Genomic DNA, 23,659 nt, shown 5'->3' with positions numbered 1-23,659 from the left:
TTATTTTTACATCTTCGATTGGAACAGTAAAGATGAATAAACTCGGGCCTGTGTGAAAGCCACATGTCTAAGGTCTCGGTCTGCTATAGGGGCTGAGATATTAATTATTTTGTAGGTGTTGACTGTCTAGGAAAACTTCAGGTTTTCGAGGGTAATTCCAAAGACAACCTTAGGTTTTGGGGAGCTGTTGAGCCAGGCGCTTTAGGCTTTAATGGGTTAAGATGCGACAACTAGCATTCCCAGATTCTTTAAGTCTAACTGTCAAGAAACCCTTGTGCAATCATCATTAGCCCTAGAGAAGCTATAAAATTGACCTTCCTTTGAGTAAGTTGACTATCTGCAGCATCACATTTGTGGGGTCGATTAAAAGCTCAAAATGACCCGAAAAAAAAGAATTTCCATGTGAGACTCAACAGTTGATTCTTGTTCTTAGAAATTAAGGCTATGCCAATGCGAGAAATTGCCAAGAAACTGATGACGATCCTACGGCGTGTACTACTCCCCACGTTCTCTATAAAGCTAAGCTATTTTCAACAGTGCTAATGATGATTGCACAAGGGTTTTCTAATATCTTGAGCTTTCTGACACAATGGGCAAACACCTTGTACCTTTAGAACACTGGCGTGATAGTTGCTGGAAATGGGCCTCTATACACATATGTAGATATTGCACCAAAAACCAGACATTTGCACCTAAAATTCTCATTTACCACCTTAATAACGTATAGAGTGTATTCCTGATTAGTTTAAAATTTATCTTTGCTAAGTTTACTTCATTATAAAAAAAGGCTTTGCTTTCAAAAATAAGGACATTTCTTGGTGACAGTAGTGGTAGTGTGTGTGTGTGTGTGTGTGTGTGTGTGTGTGTGTGTGTGTGTGCAAGACTGCAAGTTCATCCAACGATTTTTTTATGGGCTGCCACGCACAAGACAGGTGTACAGTAGTCCCGTCCCCTATTGCGCTCATCCCAAATGCTGACACCATCAACACCAACGGAATCAACTCACCTGTAATACAAACCAAGAGGTTCACACACCTCATTGTTGTTCTCTTTCCTCAAGCAAGCACTGAGGGCCGTGTAGAGCCACTCCCCGTCTTTCCATCCCTCCCTGGGTCGCTGTTAGTCCCGCCTTCCTCCCTCCGCCACCGGACCGATTGGCAGTTGCTTGAATACTCCCTGTGGTAGTCGTCCTCCAAACCCGGGCAACCATTTGTCAACATACATGCGCTGTACTCCTGATAACACTTTTCGACCACTTTTGGCCTCCCAAGTTGAACTTCTCCTCAGGGGAACACAACCTGAAGAGGCGTCTTCCTCCACTCCGGAACAACATTCAAGTCACAAGGTAGGGCCCGAAAGAGCGTAGCGCATTGCCGACAGGTGTCGCGCACTATCAGGTACACTTTTTCTCCCGTCGAACAAACTGCCGCCATCAGTAAAACATTAAACAGTATTGATATTAAACCGAGTCGTTCATGTAGGACAACACGTCAGTCAAAACCCTCTTCGAGGTACAGGTGTAACCAAGTGACCGTGGTGCGTTCACTGACACTCCCGCACAAGGGTACAAATGATGCGTGAAATCCCACTAAGAGCAGTAGCGCTATTCCGATTACCGTACCTCGTTATGCTATGTTGCTTATTATACTTTATAGTTGTCGTTCCCAGTGTAATGTATTTGTTTTACATGTTCCAGGAAGTCACATTTGGGCTTGTATGTTATGTTAGAGTTTTTCCAGTTGTCTTTTTATGACGGTTTCAAATTCATATTCACAATAAACTACTAACTGTTGAATTAGTTACATTACATTTGACCATTATTTCAAGGCAAGTAATCCCAATTGTAATGCCCCCACATGAAGATTCAGGATCTCAGGAGTTTAGGCCCACTTAAAGCCCGCTTGTATTGAATGAATGATCAACAAATGACATACTATTATTACTAGTATTCACTGATATGTTACAAAGCATGGAGTGAAACTAACCTGTTTAAGACAACCTATGCAGTATTATTGTTTTGTACTGCATTTGAATTGTTACTTAACTGTCTATATTGACTGTTAGCCATGTTTTAGGTGATATACTGTTAAGTGAAGTCATCTACCATGGAACAGTCATGCATATAAATTTGCTTATGAATTAACAGTCCCTCCCAATCTGCAAATACTGATGCATGAACGTTTTTCCAGCCTTGTTCCTGCCTGGTCTGCGCAGGTGCAGGTGTATCGTTTTGTCAGCTGACTTCTGTTTGGTTGGTGTGGTTGGTATTTACTAATGGATCGAGACAGCTTGTCGGACCAGTTTATTTCTACGTTGATGCAAAAGAGATTGTACGAGCTCTTGTAGTCTTGAATGAATGTGTAAAGTGAAACACAATTAATCCGACACGCTTACGGCCGAAGTTATTTATAACTAAACTAGGGATGCTCCGATCGATTGGGCACCGATCATGATCGGACGATTTTCGTGAAAAATGACCTGATCGGAATATTCGATCAAAGCCTTTTATTGCCGATCAAAACATCCAATCATCCGCAGCTCATTCTTCGCAGCCAACAGCCGTGTTGTGTCCCTCCCCCTCTGCTAGCCGCGGAGGCGAGGCTGCTACGTTCACACCAACTGCGGTGGGAGCGTTTCAAGTGGAGTCAATGTAGTTCCCGCAGGCGGGCGCATTATGAATGATGCTTTTGGAGCGGTGGGACGACGTCACGTATTAAACAAGTAAACGTTTTTGCCATTCCGCCTGGTGGCAGCCAACCAGCATCGGGCATACAACTTGACTATGTCACACACAGCCAAGCAGAGCCACTGTAAAACTGTTAAAAAAAAAAAAAAGCCGCCGAGTGAACAGGACGCTGATTGGAGCCTAGACGAAATGGCAAAAAAGTTTGTTTAATATGCGATGATGTCCCACCGCTCCAAAAGCATTATTCATGCCGCGCGATCTACATTGACTCCAATTGAAACGCGCCGCCATAATCGCTCCCTCCGCAGTTGGTGTGAACGTAGCATTGTCTGCTGTGTGGAGTTTGCGTCTTGTAATACTGTATATGCCATGAAAAGGTATAAACACATCTATAAACATAGAGCAATTAGTGAGACATCTGCTGTAATGCAATATTGAGCAGGTTATGATCATTTTCATGGCCAGATATGCAGCTGTTAAGCCTTCTTTTTGGACGCACAATTAGCCAATTCTGATTTTAAGAACGACCTTTTTTTTAAATTATGAGATCAATGCCTTCATGTATATGTTTTTATAAGCATAATGTATAAATGTCAATATGTACTTATATATTTATTCACTATAAGCTTTTACATTACATGCCATATTCTTCATCTGTTTGACTACCGGTGTTTAAAAAAAATTGTATCGAGACGTTTTTGTCGCTGAAAACCAGTCGTAACAGTACTGTTTCCAGTAACACTAAACTAAACTGTCATTGGGTTAGGATGTGGAAATGTTGGTGATGAACGCTAGTTGAGACGTTGGTGTGTAGGTTTCTTCTATAAACAGGTTTGCATGTGACTCAGCAAAATAACGGCAAGTGTTGTTTTCCCTTTTCTAGCGCCGCCATAATTTTTTTTTTCACTACTTCAGCCTTCCATGGAATTTGAGTTTCTCTCACTTGTCTTTAAGTACCCAAATATTTTAACACAAAAAACAGCAAACATTGGTGTTTCTTATCAGTTTCACTTGTGATATGTTTGTTCCATGTTATCAAATATAGACATTCATTCAAGCTTTAGGACTGACTTGTCGTCTTGCTCTTGGATTTTCAGGCCTCTCAACTGAGCACATGGAACAAATCAGCATATACAGTACACCACAAAGGCTGCAGATGCTGCTGTTCTGAATCAAGGAAAAATTAGTTGAATGGTATTTAGAGCGTGATTATGTATTTGGAATTGAACGTTATTGATAGCCTAATGGTAACCACTGCAATGCAGTATTTTTGTCAGTACATATACAGAATATTACTGCCTCCACTTTCTAGGATGAAAACTGGTTGAACTTGAACAACAGTGTTGTATGCCCCCAAGCTCTTTTCTTCTTTTTTTCCCTTCCACAATTCAGAGCACAACTTCGTCCTTTCGGCTTTAAACTTGCAACAATAAAGTATTGTAATGTAAAGATAATGTTGTTAAAAATAACATCCACCACAGTACAGAATCATTCTTGAACGCTACGTTCACCATTAATAGATACTTTGACCTCAGATACCTCAGCTATCTAACAAATGTCAAGATCTGACACAAAAAATGCATCTTTTAAATGCTAATTTGATTTATTTAGGGCAGGGGTCGACAAGAGCACGCCATATGAAAAAACAAGCAAGCAGTGTAAAGAAGTAACTAAGGCAGTGACTTATTACCTTGCTGAAGACATGATTCCCATTAAAACAGTGGAAAACAAGAGGTTTAAAAGACTCTTCAAAGTACTAGACCTGCGTTACGAGCTGTGTTTTTATGTTTACATTGTTACCTTTTATGTTTACATTCACTGCACATTTTGAAAAAAATTGTCACTATTCAAATTAAAACCTGTTCAGAAATTTTAACTGACTTAAAATGTCATTTTTTTTCTTTTAGAGTCTTATACACATTTTAAATGTTCAACATGAGGAAAATGGTCAGAAAAGTGCAAATTTGTCTTGAAAAAACGATGTAAAAAAAAAGAATCATGATAAAACCGTGATTGTGATTTTATTTTTTGAAAATCGTGATATGATATTTTTGCCATATCGCCCACCCCTAGTTGATACCATTGTTTTGTTTACTGCATCACTCATGGCTTTAGCCCTGAAATAAGGTGTTTTGTGAAGGCGTTGTAGCCAAAATGAAGATGTATTGTATTGGGCAAGTGTGTTTGCTGGTGTGACGTATCAAAGGCTGCAGGCACGATGAGGGCTTCGCACTAACGCGGACTTTGAATTACTCTTGGTTTTTGTACTCTTTTAATCAATTCAAGTGTCAAATTACCGATTTAATGGATTATGTGGGCATGAGTGTGCAATAGCAATATAATGTATTATACAACTTGAACTTAACGGTGCCTGGGAACTAAAAAAACTGGCGTTTTTTGGGGGCTTAATGTCAAAAAGTGTTTGCGGCTCCCGGTGTTTTCTTTTCCGTGGAAACCAGGTGGAAATGGCTCTTTGGTTGTTAAAGGTTGCAGAACAACATGACCTCAGGCAATGCATTCAAGTACTCTCTTACAGAGTGAGACTCATTTATCTAGCTGCTAGGGAACCCAAGCAATGAATGTGAACAGTGAGCCCACATGTCGTTTTTATATTCAAGAATATCTGTGAAATTTTATATTTGTGTATGATAAAAATGTCCTCTGTGTATAAACTTGTATGCATACTATGTAGGCCATGAGGTGATAATACTTGGGAATTGTTCTTTGTGTTCGTGTTTGTGAACAGGGCAGCTGTTTCTTTTTTTTTTCTTTTTTTTTGAGAATGACGATGGCACTACCCACGACGTGGGCAGTGATGGTGAACAGTTGAATGAGTGAAATCTGTGAAATAGAGGCAGTGGTTGAATACGGCAACACATACTGTTGTCACGTGAGCTCGCCAAGTACACACCATAGAATCCCTACAGGGACCATTTCACTTCAGATTCCTACTTTTTCTGTGATTTACACTCGGCATGCGGTCCGTTATTAAATGTGTAATGCAAATATCATATTGGTGAGCTGTGTTTTAATCGGAATATCTTTATCATTTTAGCCATGCTCCTGCCCTCATCCCTACTCTTCCTCCTTGGCCTCCTTACGTGGCATCCCAGCGCATCAAGGGCTGCTAAAATCATTGTGGTCCCACCAACCCTGTTTGAATCACATATGTACATCTTCAAGACGTTGGCCACCTCTCTGCATCAGGAGGGCCATGAGATCCATTTCCTCGTCTCAGAGGGTCGTGAGGTCCTCCCTTCCCCTCACTTTGAACTACAGCGCTACCCAGGCGTTTTCAACAGCAGCACAGCTGAGAGTTTCCTGCAGTCTAAAGTTGGCAACATCTTTTCCGGCCGCCTTACATTTCTGGAGCTTTTTGACATTCTTGAACACTACAGTCAGAATTGTGATGCTATAGTAGGCAATACAGAGGTCATGGCTCGCCTCAAGCGGGCCAAGTTTGACCTGTTGCTGGTGGATCCCAATGAAATGTGCGGGTTTGTAATTGCGCATATTCTAGGCTTGAAATATGCCGTAGTCAGCACAGGTTTGTGGTACCCTACAGAGGTGGGAGCCCCGGCCCCGCTCTCGTACGTACCCGTGTTCAACTCATTGCTGACCGACCGCATGTCACTGTTCCAAAGGATCTCCAACACAGCCGTCTACCTCTTAGAGAACTTTGGAGCCCATTTCATTCTGATCCCCAAGTACGACCGTATCATGAGTAGACATGGAATAAAGCCGCAAGTGGCTATGACTGATCTGGTGCGAGGCAGCCAGATGTGGATGCTGTGCACTGACTTGGCGCTGGAGTTCCCCAGGCCTACCCTACCACACGTGGTGTACATCGGAGGCATCCTCACCAGACCAGCAAACCCACTGCCACAGGTGAGTGCTGCGAGGCGCACACAGAACAAATCACAAGTACTCCACTTTTACAGAGCACTTCACTCTAGCTTGCATTTTATACATGCTGTAAACCTAGCCACTTATTTGCCATTTGATTATCAAAATAGCTAATATTATCAGTGACGTTAAACCACGGACATATGTGGAATAATTGTAGTATTACAAGGTTCACACCGCAGGCAAATGCGACCCAGACCGGATACTTTTGCCCATATGCGACCTGTATCTGATTTTTTTATGACAGTCTGAACGGCTCAATTCCATTTTTTTTCAAATCCGACCTGGGTGGCTTTCATATGTGGTCCTGCATCGGATATGTATCCGATCTTTTTCAATGCGACGGTGGTCTGATCGGCCAGGTCGCACATATCTGACATTGACGTCATCAGGAACCCAAAATGAAAGTGAAAGTGCTGGCAGCAGGGGATCGAATCTGCAAAGTTGTTTTGAGTAACACTATTGACTTAATTTACTTTAATCCCACTTGAAACATGAAGCATAAAGTGGACATTTATGGCGATCGTAGTAATTCAGCCACGGCTCAGATCGATTCATTTTTTACGCACGGCTATGACGCGACGTCATCGTTAGTGATGTCTCCATTAAATAAGATATTAAAGCGTCTCCTCGTGATTTTCCCCAAATACTGTATTTATTTCTACCTCCTACCTAATCGCTTCACTGTATAGATTCTCGTTGGGCACATTTACTCACGCAAACACAACGTCGGAAGTGACGTCGTCTCTTCTTCTGCGCATGCGGGTCACTTTGGTGACGCATGTGTTCATACAGCAGACAAGACAGAGGTCGCATTTATAATGTAATATGAACGCTTACACAAAAAAATCATATTTAAAAAAAAAAAATCTGAATTGAGCCTTAAGACCTGCGGTGTGAACCTTGCCTTAGTCATGTCTTTTGGCTGTTTGAATGCACGATACCCACTTGAAGATACCGAGCTAGAAATGGCAGAAAATAAACGCATGCTAATATAAGCTAACCCATTCGGTATGTGTCTACTCGCTTCTTGGTTTCAGCAGTCTATAGCTAATCTAAGTCTCCTTTTGAATAAAGTGTCTCGTTATGAAATATTTAATTGTGCCACGCTTGTGCGTACACAAAGCAGCCTGAGGATGGCATTGGTTTGAATGGATGTAGTAGATACTGTACTTCCCGGAGAGAGAAGAGAAGAGAAAAGAAGGTGATGGGGGTTGGGGGAGTTAGTCCATCGTTTGGACAAAGAGCGCGGTTCGTTGGTATCTTCAGCGTGGAGGTTTTGGAATGCTTCTCTAGCCAAGAAGGAGCATTGTGCCCTAATGTGTGAGGGAGTTAGAATGTAAGCGCAGAGAGAACGAGGCCATTGTTCTTGGCAGAAGCCAGCGGACACTGAGACTTTTTATGGGGTCACTGTGGCTTCCTTGTAGGGACAGGCGGCCTGCACTGCTGGGACACAGAGCACAGTGTGCCGCTGCAGTTGCTCCGTGCCAGGGCCGGTTTTAGCTGCCACAGCTGGACCATTTACCTCCGTCTGTTGGATGTAGAACACTTAAACATGGCTCCTCTTTGATCCTTCTTTGACCAGTGACTAGTGTCACTCCATCCTGTTAAAATACTCTGCTAAAAATGACAAAAATAAGCAACAATGTTATCTTATCTACCGATTGCTGTGTGCTAGCTTTTCATGCTACAGAATTGTCGTCGGCATTGTCGTCGTTCGCAACAATGTCCCGTTCGGATGTATCCAATGTGGCATGTACTTTGCCGTTTCACTTGGTACTGTTTTGAAGTTGAAAACTGAGAAAGTTTTGCAGATACCATGTAATGTGGCAGGAAGCTATACAAAGCTAAAATGTCAGCAAGTTTACAAAAGACGTCAGAAGTCCAATGTCTATTACTGCATCCAGTAAATTTTAGAATAGTATTGGCTTTTGTGAGTTTAACGCCATTTTATACTTTATTGGGTGAGTAGTGGTGAGTTGTCCCACATCCACACTTTGCTTTTTTTTCAAATCCGTTCTTTTGTAGCTCGTAACCCGTAATTAGCTGAAATATAGTCTGAAAGAATATAACAAACACCTGAAATGGTAAAGACAAAAATGGCACATTAGGTCTTTAAATAGCAGTCTACACAGTGGCTGCCATCTTACATTTGCAACAATTTATACCTGGAAAGCACTTGTTAAAGGATTAATTTTATGATTTATTTACCCTCTATATCAGTCAGACAACATTTTGAATTAGTTTTATGACATCAGCCCTCATTAAATCATATATGCAAGATAAATCCTCACCTAAATCAACACTATAATCTTTATTGGTGTTGACACAATCACTCTATAAAGCAATAAATGGCAACTGCATACTTGTTTAGAGGGACCGGTTGGTCTTGTCCATTTGGACCAAAATCAGTTTCGTTCATTGTTTTTCTCCAAATCGAAACTTCACAGGAACCTATTGCAACAGGTGTAGGTTAAAAATTGTTGCACAACACAAATGTTGCAATAAAAAATGTTGCACAACATGAAATGAAGCAGTGTGTAACAGTAGTATAACATTATATGTTATACTAGCTTGACTGTGGACAATGAAGTTAACCTTTCCAACGTTTTACATATTCCCACAGGACTTTAAAGAATGGGTTAATGACACAGCAGAGAACGGCTTTGTTGTGGTGTCCTTTGGCGCTGGGGTGAAGTACCTTTCCCATGACATTGCACATAAACTGGCAGGAGCCCTCGCCAGGTTGCCCCAGAAAGTCATCTGGAGGTAAAGTACCTCTTTGTCCTTACTCATCTGTGACAGCTATCACGGTGAACGAGGTGAATATTTTGCCCTGTCTTGATATTTTCCCAACCTGGTTCTCAAACACCTCTGGATCCCACAAGGCTCTTGCGTTTTGCACGTCTAATCTTTCTTCTATACTAAGTCAGCATGACTTACTTACGGTCTCCGGTTTCCTCCCACATTCCAAAAAACATGCAGGTTAGGTGAACTGAATACTCTATATTGTTCATAGGTGTGATGTCCTCTTTTGTCCGGACATGTCCACTTATTTACACCCTATCTGCGCGCCCGGGAAGGTTTTATAAATTTGTGAAAATGCTTTTATTGGTTCACATTGTTCCATGTGTTTAATTTGACTGCCGTTTTGCGCGACTAATGAGAGAATGAGAGGTGGAATGCTTTGTTAGAATTAAAAAATATATATTTTATGAGAAGCTGAGTGCACCGTTACCGGCATGTGTGTCGTGGACACTGGCGGGTGGTGTGGGGGTGGGGAACCTGGAAGAGGAGTAGCAGCAGTTATGACATGCCATAGAAAACCGTTACTTCGGTCACTGGACCGGGAGGTGCGTTACGTTTAGCGGTTGAAGTACAACGACAGTGGTTTCGCCCCTGACTAATTTGCAGTTGAGAACAGTGATGACACACGAACAAGGTAACAGCGTGCAACGCTGGTATGCATGTGTTTCAGTGTTTAATAAAGGCGCTAGTCGGCGATCTCAAAGCTCATATCGACATAAAAACACAAAAAAGCTGTATGAGGAGAGAGTTCATGTGCAAAGTTGACTGGGTTATTCAGGGTTAGGGAAACAGGATGGAGAGGAAAATAATTGTGACTAAAGACTGTGACATTTGTTTTCTTAGTTAAATTAATGTCCTTGTGAGACTACTCATTATTTACATTATTATACTTAAAAGATAATAAGATTTTTTTTGTTTATGATGAATTTTCTACAGAGGATATATTATTTAGAACATTGTCATATTTGAGTAAGACTTCAAAGAGAGCTACTATTATGTTTTTTTGTTTTATTTTCTACCCATACAATAATTTGAATTAAAGCTGCACAATATACTGAAAAAATACTGTCATGGTTATAATGGCACATTCAGTGCAGAATGCAAAAGACGTGCAATCAATTCATATGGAATTGTATGCTATAATCTAACTTTAACCAATCAGATGCAACCTTAAAAGCGCATTGCCGTCCAATAGGAGAGCAGTATATAAGGACATTACTAAAACAAAATCACTTAATTAGATAACTTCATTTTCCTGCATGAAAAAAAAATTTTTTCATTAGATAATAAAGCTGCCATATATCATTATATGATTGTCCGTATTTCATGGAACTCACTGAAGGCTAACTTGTAATTGCCCTGCACTTGCTGGTGACCAGTCCAGGGTGTACCTCGCCTCTGGCCGCTGTCGATGCTGCTGTAGCAACCAGGCTAAAATCTACGTGAGAACTTACGTTATAATTTCATTGGAGCATTGTGTTTTTGTTGACTTAGGAACCTACTTGAGTAATTCGCTTAAAATATCACAAAATCTTAAATATATTTTCAAGTGTCATTCAGTAAGTAAAAGTGTCACTCCTTGATTGTACAGTATATTAGAGTAGCAAAGTAGTGCCCATTGTATTGAATAAATTATGGTAAACATAAAAAATTTAAAATTGAGCTTTCAATATTTTCTCTCTCGAAACTATTCAGAGAGGGGCTCTTCGAAAAGTTAATTCTCATGAGAGCGTTATGAATGAATCTATGGATATTTATGTGCAATCATTGAAACTCATCATATCATATGAATATACCTATATTCATATATAATATATATATATAATATATATGCCTCTTAAAGCGCCACCAAAAGCTTTCGTGTCGGAAACCTGAGCACACCCGCAAACCCAATTTGGACAGGTGCTATAGAAAACGGATGAATTAAAACAAGCTTCTCTTGACGCACATGTATTATTATTTAACAGATGAAACTAACCTATTTTTTACACTAAAGTTAACAGGAAAAAAAGTGCCGGGAAATTCACTTACTCATCGTCTAAAGCAAACTCTACACTATTTGCTGCATAGCTGGTGTTTCTGTGAATGAAACTGTCACGGTTTTAGTTCTTTACTTTCTCCGTGGATCAAGAAAATGAATGTGATAAGTCAGGCATGGGTGTGTGCTCCGCAAATGAATCAGTAACAAAGGGTTCAAACATGAACTTTGGGCAAATGTTTGTGCTTGTCCAGTGAGCAGAGAAAGGTGGAACTGCAATTCAATTTTATGTAATCATTTACCCATCCTTCACACTGACCAACAGACAATGACACAACCGAGAGACTAGCAAATATTCGATAGAATGCTATTTTTACATTTTCCTCATCTTATGGAGTTCAATATGCCATCTACGTTTGTCAAAACTCAAGGTGAAGGAATGTAATGTTAGCCTCTCTTGGTGCTGGTGTGTATTCATTTTCCAGTTTGACGAGAATGGAACGTTTGTCAAATGGTAATTAGCGTTAGCTCATTAACGACATGGGAGCATGAGTAGTGTGGTTTCACCTGGAGGAACAAAAGACATGTTTTTTTAGCCACTTGTCTTTTTTGCTATCAACTGTTCAATCTGTCATCATGTGCGCATGTATTCGATGCTTTGTCCTATGTCTTTTATTGTTGATGTTGGAATGTAGTTGTGTTGTAGAGCTGCGCGATATATCGTGTGAGATCGTCAAGTATTGATTTTGCTAGGCAAATACTTGAACACGCTTTTATTTGAGTGGCTGTGTGTGCGCACGTGTGTGAGCATTTGTTTTCAAAGAAGAGATGACTGCCTCAAGCATTTACGTCTACAAACATGCGCCACAGTGTGTCATGCCTTAAAGCGGAAGTCAACGCAAACATTTTTTTTTTCAAGAATATGTCCACTAGTTGAAACACGGCATTCTGATTAATTTTGCGTTTGGGGAATACAAGTGGGGGCGGCCATTTTGCCTTCTGTCGACTGAAAATGACATCACAACTGCTCACAATGACCAATCACGGCTGACCTGTTTTCTGAATCTGAGCCGTGATTGGTTGTTGTGAGCAGTTGTGATGTCATTTTCAGTCGACAGAAGTGACAAAATGGCCGCCCCCAGAGATGGCTAAAAAGGAGTGCATTTTTCTGCTTAACTGGTATTCCACAAACGCAAAATTAATCAGAAAGCCGTGTTTCAACTAGTGGACTTGCTGGGAACATATTCTTGAAAAAAATACATTTGGGTTGACTTCCGCTTTAATAAGAAATGACCTACAGCGAGGGTGTCAATCTCATTTTAAGTAATACATTTTATTTCAAGCCCACTATGAGACCATAATTACTGCTGAGAGGCGGAAATTGGGAATTTCAAATTTAACAATGGCTGTAAACGATGATTCAATTATTAAAATAGTTATTGATTGAACTCAGAATTGATAAGTTGCCGCTTAATCGATTAATTTTGACACCTCTAAATAAATGTAACCTCTTCCTAAATATTACGTAACGGAATACATTACTTATTCAAGTTAGAAATATGACACAAGCATTTGCATCGATGGAAAAAAAAAATTGCTTTGTTGCTCTGTTTTCCATCCAGCCGTTATCCACTTGAGCGACTACAGTCGCAAGAGTGCAGGAGCCTATCCCATCTGAATTTTGGTGAGAGGTGGATTACACCCTGAACTGGTCACCTGCGAATCTTAAGGCACATATACAGTAGACGAACAGAGGTGGACATTTTACAAAAAATTGAGCGTACGTCTCCAGCGAGGGTACCCTTCCCTCGTCCATCATTCACCTTTTTTCCCGGAGTAAAAAAATAGTACCCGTCTATAGGCCGGTCCTCCTCTAATTTTAAACGGGCTTTTGTCTGCGATTCCAACAAAACTTTCTGTCTGGTGGTTCTTGTCATCCTGCTAATTAATGGTTATTCAACATCATTGCATTCTGCTTGACAATGAAATTAAAACGTTTCTGCATTCAAGAAGTTGTGTAAAATTGTGGTGGTTTGTTGGCCTGTAATCTGATTATATGAAAATCCATGATCCGGATGCGATATTCCAAACTGAGAGAAACTGGAAGAGAAAAGGGAGGCTGATGAGATGAAGTGGGAGCAAACCCAATGAATCGTGTCATTGATAATTGGCCTGCATGAATGTAGGCCTTGATTGGCAGCACAGTGACTTAGTGTTTTGTTGCAGATAGTGAGATAAAAGATATCGAGGAAAGGATGTTGTATGAATGGGTTGCTGCTTGTGTTTGAATGTGCAATTAAATCCATGCCAGACCAGTTCAAAGTTGTATTTGATTCCATTATGCTCTTTTGAACTGGGAAAATTTGACCATCTTCCTGTGTTAGGCATCCATGTTTTTAAAGTCTTTGTGTTCTGTATTAGTAGCCGGCTTTGCATGAAGCTACGTATTCCGATTACAATGAGCCAGAATGACCAAACTGAATGAAAATGCTCCATATAAACACCTCAGTCAAAATTAAAAGGCCAGATCTGAGGAGGATTTTAGTTGGGATAGTGTATTCCTTTTGCCAATCCGAACAAACGTCATGTAAACAATAGCTCAGTCGGAATAGCCAGGATGCGTCCGGCCTGCTCATGCTCTATCTTGATGTAAATGAACACAGAAGCCCTAATATCAAGTGATGTATAAGTGTGATGTAAAGTCATTGTTTTATTATTTTTCTCATGGTTACACTCTTCTTTTTTTTTTTTCTTTTACAGATTTTCTGGTGTCCCACCCAGTAACATAGGCAACAACACCAGGCTTGTTGATTGGATGCCTCAGAATGACCTATTAGGTGAGTTCACAAGAGCACTACAGGACAGCTGTGCTCTGCTTTTAGTATGCATTTTATTCTACGCACAAACTATTACGTCCTTTGCAAATCCATCCTCCCCTGCCTGCTTTCAGTATTATGTGAATGTCTCAGGAAGGAGGAATGTGCTGTATTCAATGACTGTTTGACTTTGTTTGGGATGAGTAGTTCTGTTTAGTTTTGAGCTGTAAAACGTTGCACACGAGACTAATAAAATCACATCCTATTTGCAAAGAGAAGCAAATATTTTTACCAATGGAAAGACAAAACCATACTGTGCCTATTATAGTCTAGTCTAGTATTGGTCAATTTGCTACCTCACATCACGTACACGGACCTGCATGTACTGTGAAACTTTTCCTGCTGTAACAAGCGTACAGCATTGTAATGTCCTGGCCTGTTAGCATTCACACTACTGAGTCACGTGTGTCAAACTAACTGAAACTTAACGTCATCTTTTATTTGCACATGTTGAAAAATAACCACAACTATGTCTCTTACTGTTAAGGCCACCCTAACATAAAGGCGTTCTTGAGTCATGGTGGGCTGAACAGCATCTTTGAGGCCATGTACCACGGGGTCCCCGTGGTGGGTGTGCCCCTTTTTGGAGACCACTACGACACAATGACCCGTGTGACCGCCAAAGGTATGGGCATTATGTTGCATTGGAAAAGCATGAGCGAAGACGACCTCTATAATGCCCTGGTCACTGTCATAAATGACACAAGGTGAGATGCCTTTTATACTGTGAAGTATTTTATTTAATTTTATATTCATTGTCCAAAAAAATCATTGTCCCTTTTTGAGTTTTTACAAATATGTATTTTATATAAAAAAACACATTAAGTAGACCAAATACTAGACTGATTTACTGTAGCACCAGAAATATGAACTCTGTATTTTCTGAATCATCACTTTTTATGCAGTAAGTGTACTCACCAGTGTTTAACCCATGAAGGCCGGGTGCGCATAACCGCGTTTCGACAACTAAAGCCGGCAGCGCTATTCGTCTTTCTACCTTTACAGCCGGGAGAGTGTATACGTCATTTTGTTTTTTAAAATTTTTTCCTCCAATTTTCAATCTCTTAGCCAATGAAATGCATACGAATATACACGTGACGGCGTCGTGATCCCTAGGGGGATGTCCCAGAATTTTTCGCGGGAGCTCTGAAATAAGTAACGGCAGTGAAAAAGACAACGCGCTTGTGTTCTTTGAACCAGTAGAACCAGTCGAAAGTGATATATTGTTAATATATGTTTATCGACAATGACGATATTGACATCTTTGTAACAGAATAGAGGATGGTAATTAACACTCATTTTTTAAAAATTGAAAATAGTGCTTCTCTTGCACTGACACTTTATTTTTACATTTTTGTTTGAAACAGTAAATAATAATAAACTCAGACCTGTGTGAAAGCCACATGTCTAAGCTCTCAAATTCATTTGGCATTATGTTTCGATCTGCTACAGGGCCTGAGATATCAATTATTTTGTAGGTGTTCAATTTCTGGGAAAACTTCAGGGTTTTTAGGGTGATTCTACAGTTGGCCATAGGTTTTGGGGAGATGTTGAGCCAGGCGCTTTCGGGCTAAATGTGTTAATGTTTGAAGTCATTTGTTCATAATAATGGCTTGAAAAATAGCTAGTTGTCAATCTCCTGCTTCTAATGTTCTATGCTTATTAGGAAAGGTAGAAGTGTCAAATTGCTTTAAATTGCCATTAAAATACAAATTTGTATTTCATGGGTTTATCAGGACATTGAATCGTTCGCAACTGGATTGTTAGGGCTGTCGTAGTAGTTGGGATGGCCGAGTACCGATACCAGGTATCGTGTTGGACTGGAATTATGTATCAGCTACTCTGTATGGAAGGCTGCCGATACTCGTCACCGATACTTAAGGCACACTCTTGTTGCCGTTCTACTATCAGGAAGTAAATTGACGGACTAAATTGACTTGTCCATCCTCTAATTTGCCCAATTTCTGCGAGGACATGTATGTTCATAAGGTTGATGTTATTGCTTAGAGTGCATTATTAGTGTGTTGCTACCAGTGTTCCTTCTAAGCTCTGTGCATGAGCAATTGCGCACTACTCAAACCTCAGCTGTATTTGCATTTTCTCTTTTCGTGTTGTCATATAAATACATTGAAAAGTTTATTGGCACATGTGGTTGACGGCGTGGGAAAGAAAAATGTGCCAAAAAGGACTGAAACGCAAGCCGACCGCCAGTTCACGCTGTCAATACGTTTACACCGTGTTATTTAGTAGGGCTATCTTGTGAATGTCTTTGGGATCACATCAATGTACGTTACCTAAAAACTTTCCGCAGGTACCGACAGCGGGCAACCATTCTCTCCATCATCCACAAAGACCAGCCAGACCACCCGGTGACAAGAGCCGTCTACTGGATCAACTACACCCTCCGTCACAATGGCACAGACCATCTGCGCTCTGCTGTATACGACATATCCCTCTACCAGTACTTCTTGCTGGATGTGGTTTTCGTCATAGGGTCAGCCTTGGTCATCTTGGGCTTTGCCTTGCGACAATTGGGACGCTTACTGAGGGCAAAGTGTGGTGACAACAGGCAAATAGGCAACCTATCCAAGGAGGAGGGAAACATGGTCAATGGACACTGCCACTGCTTGTCCAACGGAAAACACAAAGGCAATGGCTCCTTAAAGAACGAGAAGAAGGTGAATTAAATGTTCTCAAATGGCCAAGAGGGATGAGGAGGAGGTTGCTCAAGGGTGTAACCCTCACTATTGGGTTTTTATTAAAGCTTTGGAGGAAAAGCCCTAGTTAAGTCTGCATCAAGAGGCGAATGCCACTCGAAGTGAGGCTCAAAAAGGATGCACAAAATGTGTATTGAGCGCTTGTGTCTGTGTGCATGTGTGAACGTGTCTCCGTTGAGGAGAATTTAAAGTCTAATAACAGTAACTGCTGCAGCATATCACCAAATCGGAACACTGAGGATGGATATTTCTCCAGCACGTCTTTCTGACCTTTTAAAAGTGGAATGACCATGATGATGTGACCACCACCACCATGATCACTAACCACACATGAACTTTTAAAATATTTGAAATATTTCATATTTCACTGTAAAGCTCACCAAGTGTCTGCACCAGCCTAGCGGGCGCATCTATTTATTACTGAATAAAAAACAAGTTTTAATGATAGATGTTTTCTCTTAGTTTAATTTATTTAATGGACTTATTTCATGGTGTGATAGCTTGATGATGGATTCACAGTCCCTCCAATGTCCATAATGTTATGAGAAGCTCGACCAATGTATGGTTTCTCTCTCAATTATTCCCCACCTGTGCATTTGTCCTTTGACTTAAATTTAAGTCTGTCTGATCATTTGTATGTCAGGTTCGATAGAGTGTTCTCACATGATGCAAGTCGATCTCAGATAGACTGCTTGTAGGGTGTATGTTTACTAATAAAAAATATTTCAAAAATATGATGAATGAAAAACGAAAGTGTAAATAATGGTTTATTAGCCTGGCTAACTGCCTGCTCCTATAGTTCTAAATCCATATCTATTGAATGTGTATATCTATCAAATAGGTATCTTATCGATTTCAGAAACGATTGAATCACTGGTCGGGTTACTCATTCATGAGAGAGTCTGGTTGTCACCAATAGCTGACAAACTAATTTGGTTTAATATGACCAAGATTGCAAATTGTAATTTAATGTTACAAAGATTGACATATTTAAGCTAGTATTGCGCAATCTCATTCTTTCCCTGTTAGTCTTATTTGGTTGGTGAATCAGAAGTAAATGTACACCCTGGAAGGATCACAGTGAAAAGGGTTGATTTACACAACTTTTATGTACAAACTATGCAGGCTTAATGTATTGTCATAAGCAAATGTAGTGAATTAGAATAATAATGACAGTAATAATAATATAATTTCTGTAGCGCCTTTGGAGGTACCGAAGGATATATTAATGTAATTTCTCAAGAATAACATGCACTCCAATACACCCCAAATCACCTTTGTACTCATGTGGTATGCGCTCCTCGAATTAGGTATCCACGCTCAAAAATTGAAGTATTATCTGCATAGTATTTGATAGATTAGGATCGCTGTGATCAGACACACACTTTATTTGGAGTAAAAAGAAGTTCTCTTAACTTGCTAACAGTTTTGGCGGTCAACATTCAGGCCCACAGATATGAATAGGTAAAGTGGACAACGACAAAACCAACTTTTTTCCAAATGTTTTTACTGATCCTCTTCAATGCGTGAGCTTTGCTTGACATTACAAATACAAAGAGGGGGGGGGGGGGGGAGATCAGTATATGCACCAATGTGTCCTGAAGGTGACCGAGCATTGTCAAAATGTCCATGGCTAAAAAGTCTTGCTATGGAAAATATCGTTACTTCTTGCTGTCTGGGCAAACGATTTTAATACAAAACACGACATCGGTTTAGACATGTTAAGACATGTTTCTATTTACTTGTTCCTCGCCCCAACTCTCGGGATATTTCCACCTGTGACGCAGTCAAGATTCTTGGTGAGCAGGAAAAATGACGTTTTTTGTGGAGCCGAAGTAAGGGAATCGTAGGTGCAAGTACACACGGACCTGCATGTACTGTGAAACTGCAAATGTGGATGCTTTCATCGCTTTGCAGATACATGGATACCTGGAACAGTTAGGAAGGCAATATGTTATTTACGGTAAATGGTAAATTCCAGACTGGAATTCATGGATTTTCTGCAGAGAGTGATTATACTTGAAGAGTTGGATGCTGTCATTATTTTCGCTAGCATTAGCCTAGAGACCAGAGGTTAGCACGCCGCCAGTCCCCAAAAAGGGAAATAGTGCATGCAGAGTCCATTATGTTATCGTGGAGCTGAAGAAAGGGAGCTCTAAGAGGTATAATACGGAACACTTAAAGTGAAAATACTTCTCAAACTCAGAGCATAATCACTTATATTGAAGTGAAAGTGCACTTTTTTCACAGCCCCGAGGTACCGGTAAATGTCTACACAATGTACCTTTTCTCAGAAACTATGTAAGCTCCTTTCAAAAAAAGTATGCTATTCTCGAGAAATTCTGGCAGTCAAATCAATCCAAATTAATGATGCACACTTAAAGTGGAAGTCAACCCAAACATATTTTTTTGAAGAATATGTTCTATGCAAGCCCACTAGTTGCACAGCATTCTGATTAATACTGTATTTTGTTTCTGGTATATGAGTGAAGCAGCCAAATGCACCCGTTTTTAGCCATCTGAGTGGGTGGCCAGTTCCTCACTTCTGTCGACTGAATTTGACATCACACACCCTTGGGTCTCAGATAACGACCAATCATAGCTCAGCTTCAGAAAACAGATGAGCCGTGATTGGCCGTTATCTGAGCCCTGAGGGTCTGTGATGGCATTTTCAGTCAGCAGAAGTGACAAAAATGCACTCTCCCTGAGATGGCTAAAAACGGGTGGATTTGGTTGCTTAACTCATATTTGATACGAATTATATTGCCTTGTTTCAACTAGTGGGCCTGCATCGAACATATTGTTGAAAAAAATATGTTTGGGTTGACTTCCCTTTAAGTACGGAAGTGCTTGTGGACTTGATGTAGGGTGAGGGGTAATTGCACCATTGTAGAAAGAATGTTCTAACTAGAATGAAGAAACAAGACACGAATATTTAGCCTGGTGAAACCTTTATGTTCCAAAAAGTTCACACAGTGACCGTCTGTGAAGGGGTTTAGTCTTTCAAAATGTTTTGTTCAATAGTTATTTTGTGTCAATCTACTCCATGGTGTTTTGGTATGTATCAGGCTAGTAAATAGCAGAGCCGGCTGGGCATTTTACTAAAAAAACAACATCACAGTTCGTTTCTCGCCTTCCGCCTACAGCTGGTGTACCCTTCTGCCGTCCGTCTAGTTTGTCCGGCTGGATCAAATAGTAATCGCCTATAGGCCTGTCCGCCTGTCATTTTAAACGGGCTTCTGTTAGCGTTTCCGACTACCAACTTCGACAAACTACCACCAGCGCCCGAACAGATACAGAACAGATATATGGTGAGACATAAGAGTAAAATACAACTGAAGCTGGGCATAATTAATGAGTTGATTGATCGTTTAGAATCTTGTAAGTCAAATTGATGAATTGTTGTGTCTGGAATTGAGGCGAAATGCAAAGAACAGAGGCACTGTGAAGAAAAATATGACATGATGACATCAGGCTATAGGAAGCTACATCCACACACACTTTCTTATGAGACGCATCCATTTTTACTCTATGGAACACAGGACTTGATACATGAGTTCAGAGCACTTAGAGAAAGTCACTGGAAATTAGTCGTAATTCCCATTCCTTGATTGGTCCTCAACTACTACAACAAATGTTAGTGGTACAATAAATGGCGACTTTAGCAATGTAGAGGGAGCATGGTGGGAGAATATTCACGTGTGTCATTGGACATTTCACAACCAGTAGATTGTTGACACGTTATACTGAAATAAATTTTATCCAAACAGTTTTCAATTTGTTGAATTGGTTTTGCAGTGCATCCAGAAAACACGCTCACAAAATCCAGAGAGAGTATTCGGACATTGTACAAAAGAGGAATGCACTTTATTGTATTGTTTGTAAAGTGCTTTGTTACAGCTCTAGCTGTTGTGAAATGCGCTATTGTATATGAGGCGCTTAACTAGATTATTTCCCAGCAACACGATTGACGATATGGCTGTGCAAGCTGCTGTAGTGATATATTTTTTATTTTCTATTTTTTTTTGTAGTTTCAGGCCCAGGTTAAGTGTGAGGAACAACTTTAATAATATTAATTTAAAAAAGACATGGGTTTCCAAGTAATTGTAAAAATGCCATTTTGTAACAATGCATTTTCTTTTTTTTTTTTTACAAAATCCTCTTGAATTCTCTTAAGAGCCGGCAATACATTACAGTGTATTGGTGAATTGTTTAACTGTTCAACAACCTATTGTATTTTGATGAGAGCTTCCTTGTCATCCTTTCTCATGTGAGCTGCGATGACACCGACCTATGCCTGCTGAAAGCATACTTGAATTATCATTTTCAGCATCAGTAATACGTTCAGCTGTCAGATTTGTGGGCTGTCAGGTGCTTCACAAGCTATGAACAGGGTCTGGAGGGACACAGAAGCTAGTTTATGAAGGTGCATTCTTATTTTTCCTTATTTCAGTATTAAAGTTGTAATAGACCACCAGGCACCTCTTTTAATTCCCATATCTATAGGCTAAAATATGTTACATATTTTATTTTTTTTGATGAAAGTGTGAATTCCAGTTTTCTCTGTGGCCTTTTGGATCTCTTCCAACATTTTATTGTATATTTTGGATTTAAACTATTTTACCTTGATTTTAAAATGTTCCCATCATGTGTTATAAAATGTAAACAAAATACTAATGTTGAATAAAATGCTTTGCAGGGATCATGGCGACTTCTGTTGATCACTTTGCTTAAAGCGGAAGTCAACCCAAACACATGTTTTTTTAAGAATATGTTCTATGCGGGCCCACTAGTTGAAACACAGCATTCTGATTAATATCGTGTTTGTGGAATATGAGTTAAGCAACATAATCCACCTGTTTTTAGCCATCTTTGGGGGCGGCCATTTTGTTACTTCTTTTGACTGAAAATAACATCACATACCCTCAAGGCTCAGAAAATGACCAATCATAGCTCATCTTCAGAAAACAGGTGAGCCATGATTGGTTGTTACCTGACCCCTGAGGGTCTGTGATGTAATTTCAGTCGACAGAAGTGACAAAATGGCCTCCCTCTGTGATGGCTTAAACGAGTGGATTTTGCCGCTTAACTCATATTTCATATGAATCATATTGCCTTGTTTTAACTAGTGGGCCTGCATAGAACATATTGTTGACAAAAATATGTTTGGGTTGACTTCCCTTTAAAGCAAGATAAAGAGATGAATGCAGTTATACAAGCTGATGATGTGGGTTTGATAGGGAATGTACAGACTTTCTGTCTAGAAATGTCACCACACAGCAGGAGGCCTCTGCAGATATCAGATAGTGTAATCATCTAAAGTAGTCAGCTGCACACAAGCCATGTGGACAGATAGGGTTATCTAACGCTGAATGCCCATGCTGAGTGAAGCTGGGGGTAACAAAACACCCAGCCTGGTACCCGACTTCACTCACTGGCCCTGTTAATTATTCACACCGCCTGTGGGGGCTTGCAGGCCTCTTTCGCTCCCACTAGCAAGCGTCTGCAGCTATGTTTAATTTACACCTTTCAAGCTGTTTTCCTTTGTGGCCACCGCTGGCGCAATCTGGCACCCTTTGTTTGCTGAGACACAAGAGAGGCAGGGAGGGCCTAAAATGAGAATTCAAGAAAACCCAGTGGCATCTTTTATGGTGGCCTATCTTCAAGGGGAAGTCGTTAGTGTGTCATCATGATACTCTTACTGCATTACTCTGTGTCCAGGATGCACTTGATTCACCAAAAATGAACACAAAGTGGTAGTGGATAGCACGTCGGCCTTCGCCAATAGGACCCTGAGTTCAAATCTTGCTGTGTGGATTTTCTAGTTAATCCGGCTTCCTCCCACATTTCAAAAACATGCATGTTATGTCCATTGAAGACTCAAAATTCCCTATAGGTGTGAATGTGAGTATGAATAGCTGTTTATATGTGCCCATCCAGAGTATACCACCACCAAAATTTAGCTGGATAGGCTCCAGCTCACTAGTGACCCATGAGAAAAAGTGGGAGGAATGGTACTACTGTACTATGTTGCCAGTTTACTTTGGACAAGAGCATCTGTGCATGGACCTTATTGTGTGAGCTCAGAGGAAACATAATTATTAGCCTTCTATTCTTTACGTCCCCTTTTATGGAAACATCATGCATTAGTATCAATGTATGTTGTTTCGGTGAATTAGTGATTAGCACGTTTGCCCCCAGTCTTGAGATCTGGGTTCAAATCTTTGTGTTTGAGTCCTGCACAGGCCTATGTAATCTTTCTCCGGGCACTCCTGTTTCCTCAAACATTCCAAAAACATGGGTAATTGAATACTATTGCGTGAATTTGGTCTGAAACTACTTTTAAATCCATCCAGTAGAGGGCAGTGTTATTCCATAACCCAAACTGGCTTTATCTCTTTCCACTTCAGTTTTCTGTTTCCGCCAACAGTTGAAGGACCTGTTGGACAAAAAAAAGGTCCATATCTGTGGAGATCTGATGCAAAGCTCTTGCGACACTGGTTATGTGACACTCTCAAGTTTAACACAAGCGAAACAGGGGCACTGATGTAAATCTGGACTATTGTGCCAGCCTCCGTTTTTAAACTTCAATTACAAATCTACATCCTACATCAAAAACTAAACGGCCTAAACTCACGTGACACATGCGCCTTTCCCTGTTAAACTTCAAATCTAAACTAAAGCATTC

At 40.3% G+C, this 23,659-nt stretch overlaps 1 protein-coding gene across 1 annotated transcript; it reads left to right on the top strand.

Annotated features, from left to right (window-relative positions):
* Positions 1-1,117: 1,117 nt before the first annotated feature.
* Positions 1,118-21,674, top strand: ugt8 (UDP glycosyltransferase 8). The gene is made up of 6 exons (XM_086033800.1): positions 1,118-1,345; positions 5,742-6,574; positions 9,219-9,361; positions 14,139-14,215; positions 14,742-14,961; positions 16,566-21,674. Exons 2-6 carry the CDS (start codon positions 5,744-5,746, stop codon positions 16,939-16,941), a joined length of 1,647 nt encoding a protein of 548 aa, XP_085889926.1. The 5' UTR covers positions 1,118-1,345; positions 5,742-5,743; the 3' UTR covers positions 16,942-21,674.
* Positions 21,675-23,659: the final 1,985 nt, after the last annotated feature.

This window comes from Filicampus tigris, chromosome 6 (genome assembly GCF_054856515.1).
Source record: "Filicampus tigris isolate MCC_2025a chromosome 6, RoL_Ftig_1.0, whole genome shotgun sequence".
Taxonomy (NCBI): Eukaryota; Metazoa; Chordata; class Actinopteri; order Syngnathiformes; family Syngnathidae; genus Filicampus; species Filicampus tigris.
This window is presented reverse-complemented; position numbering and strand designations above follow the sequence as displayed.

What these genes read in the sequence shown, in the direction of transcription:
- ugt8 (XM_086033800.1), top strand. Translation starts at nt 5,744, where the DNA reads ATGCTCCTGCCCTCATCCCTACTCTTCCTCCTTGGCCTCCTTACGTGG. An exon ending in CAGCAAACCCACTGCCACAG is followed by an intron (nt 6,575 to 9,218) that starts GTGAGTGCTGCG and finishes ATATTCCCACAG; the next exon opens with GACTTTAAAGAATGGGTTAA. An exon ending in ACTGTCATAAATGACACAAG is followed by an intron (nt 14,962 to 16,565) that starts GTGAGATGCCTT and finishes AACTTTCCGCAG; the next exon opens with GTACCGACAGCGGGCAACCA.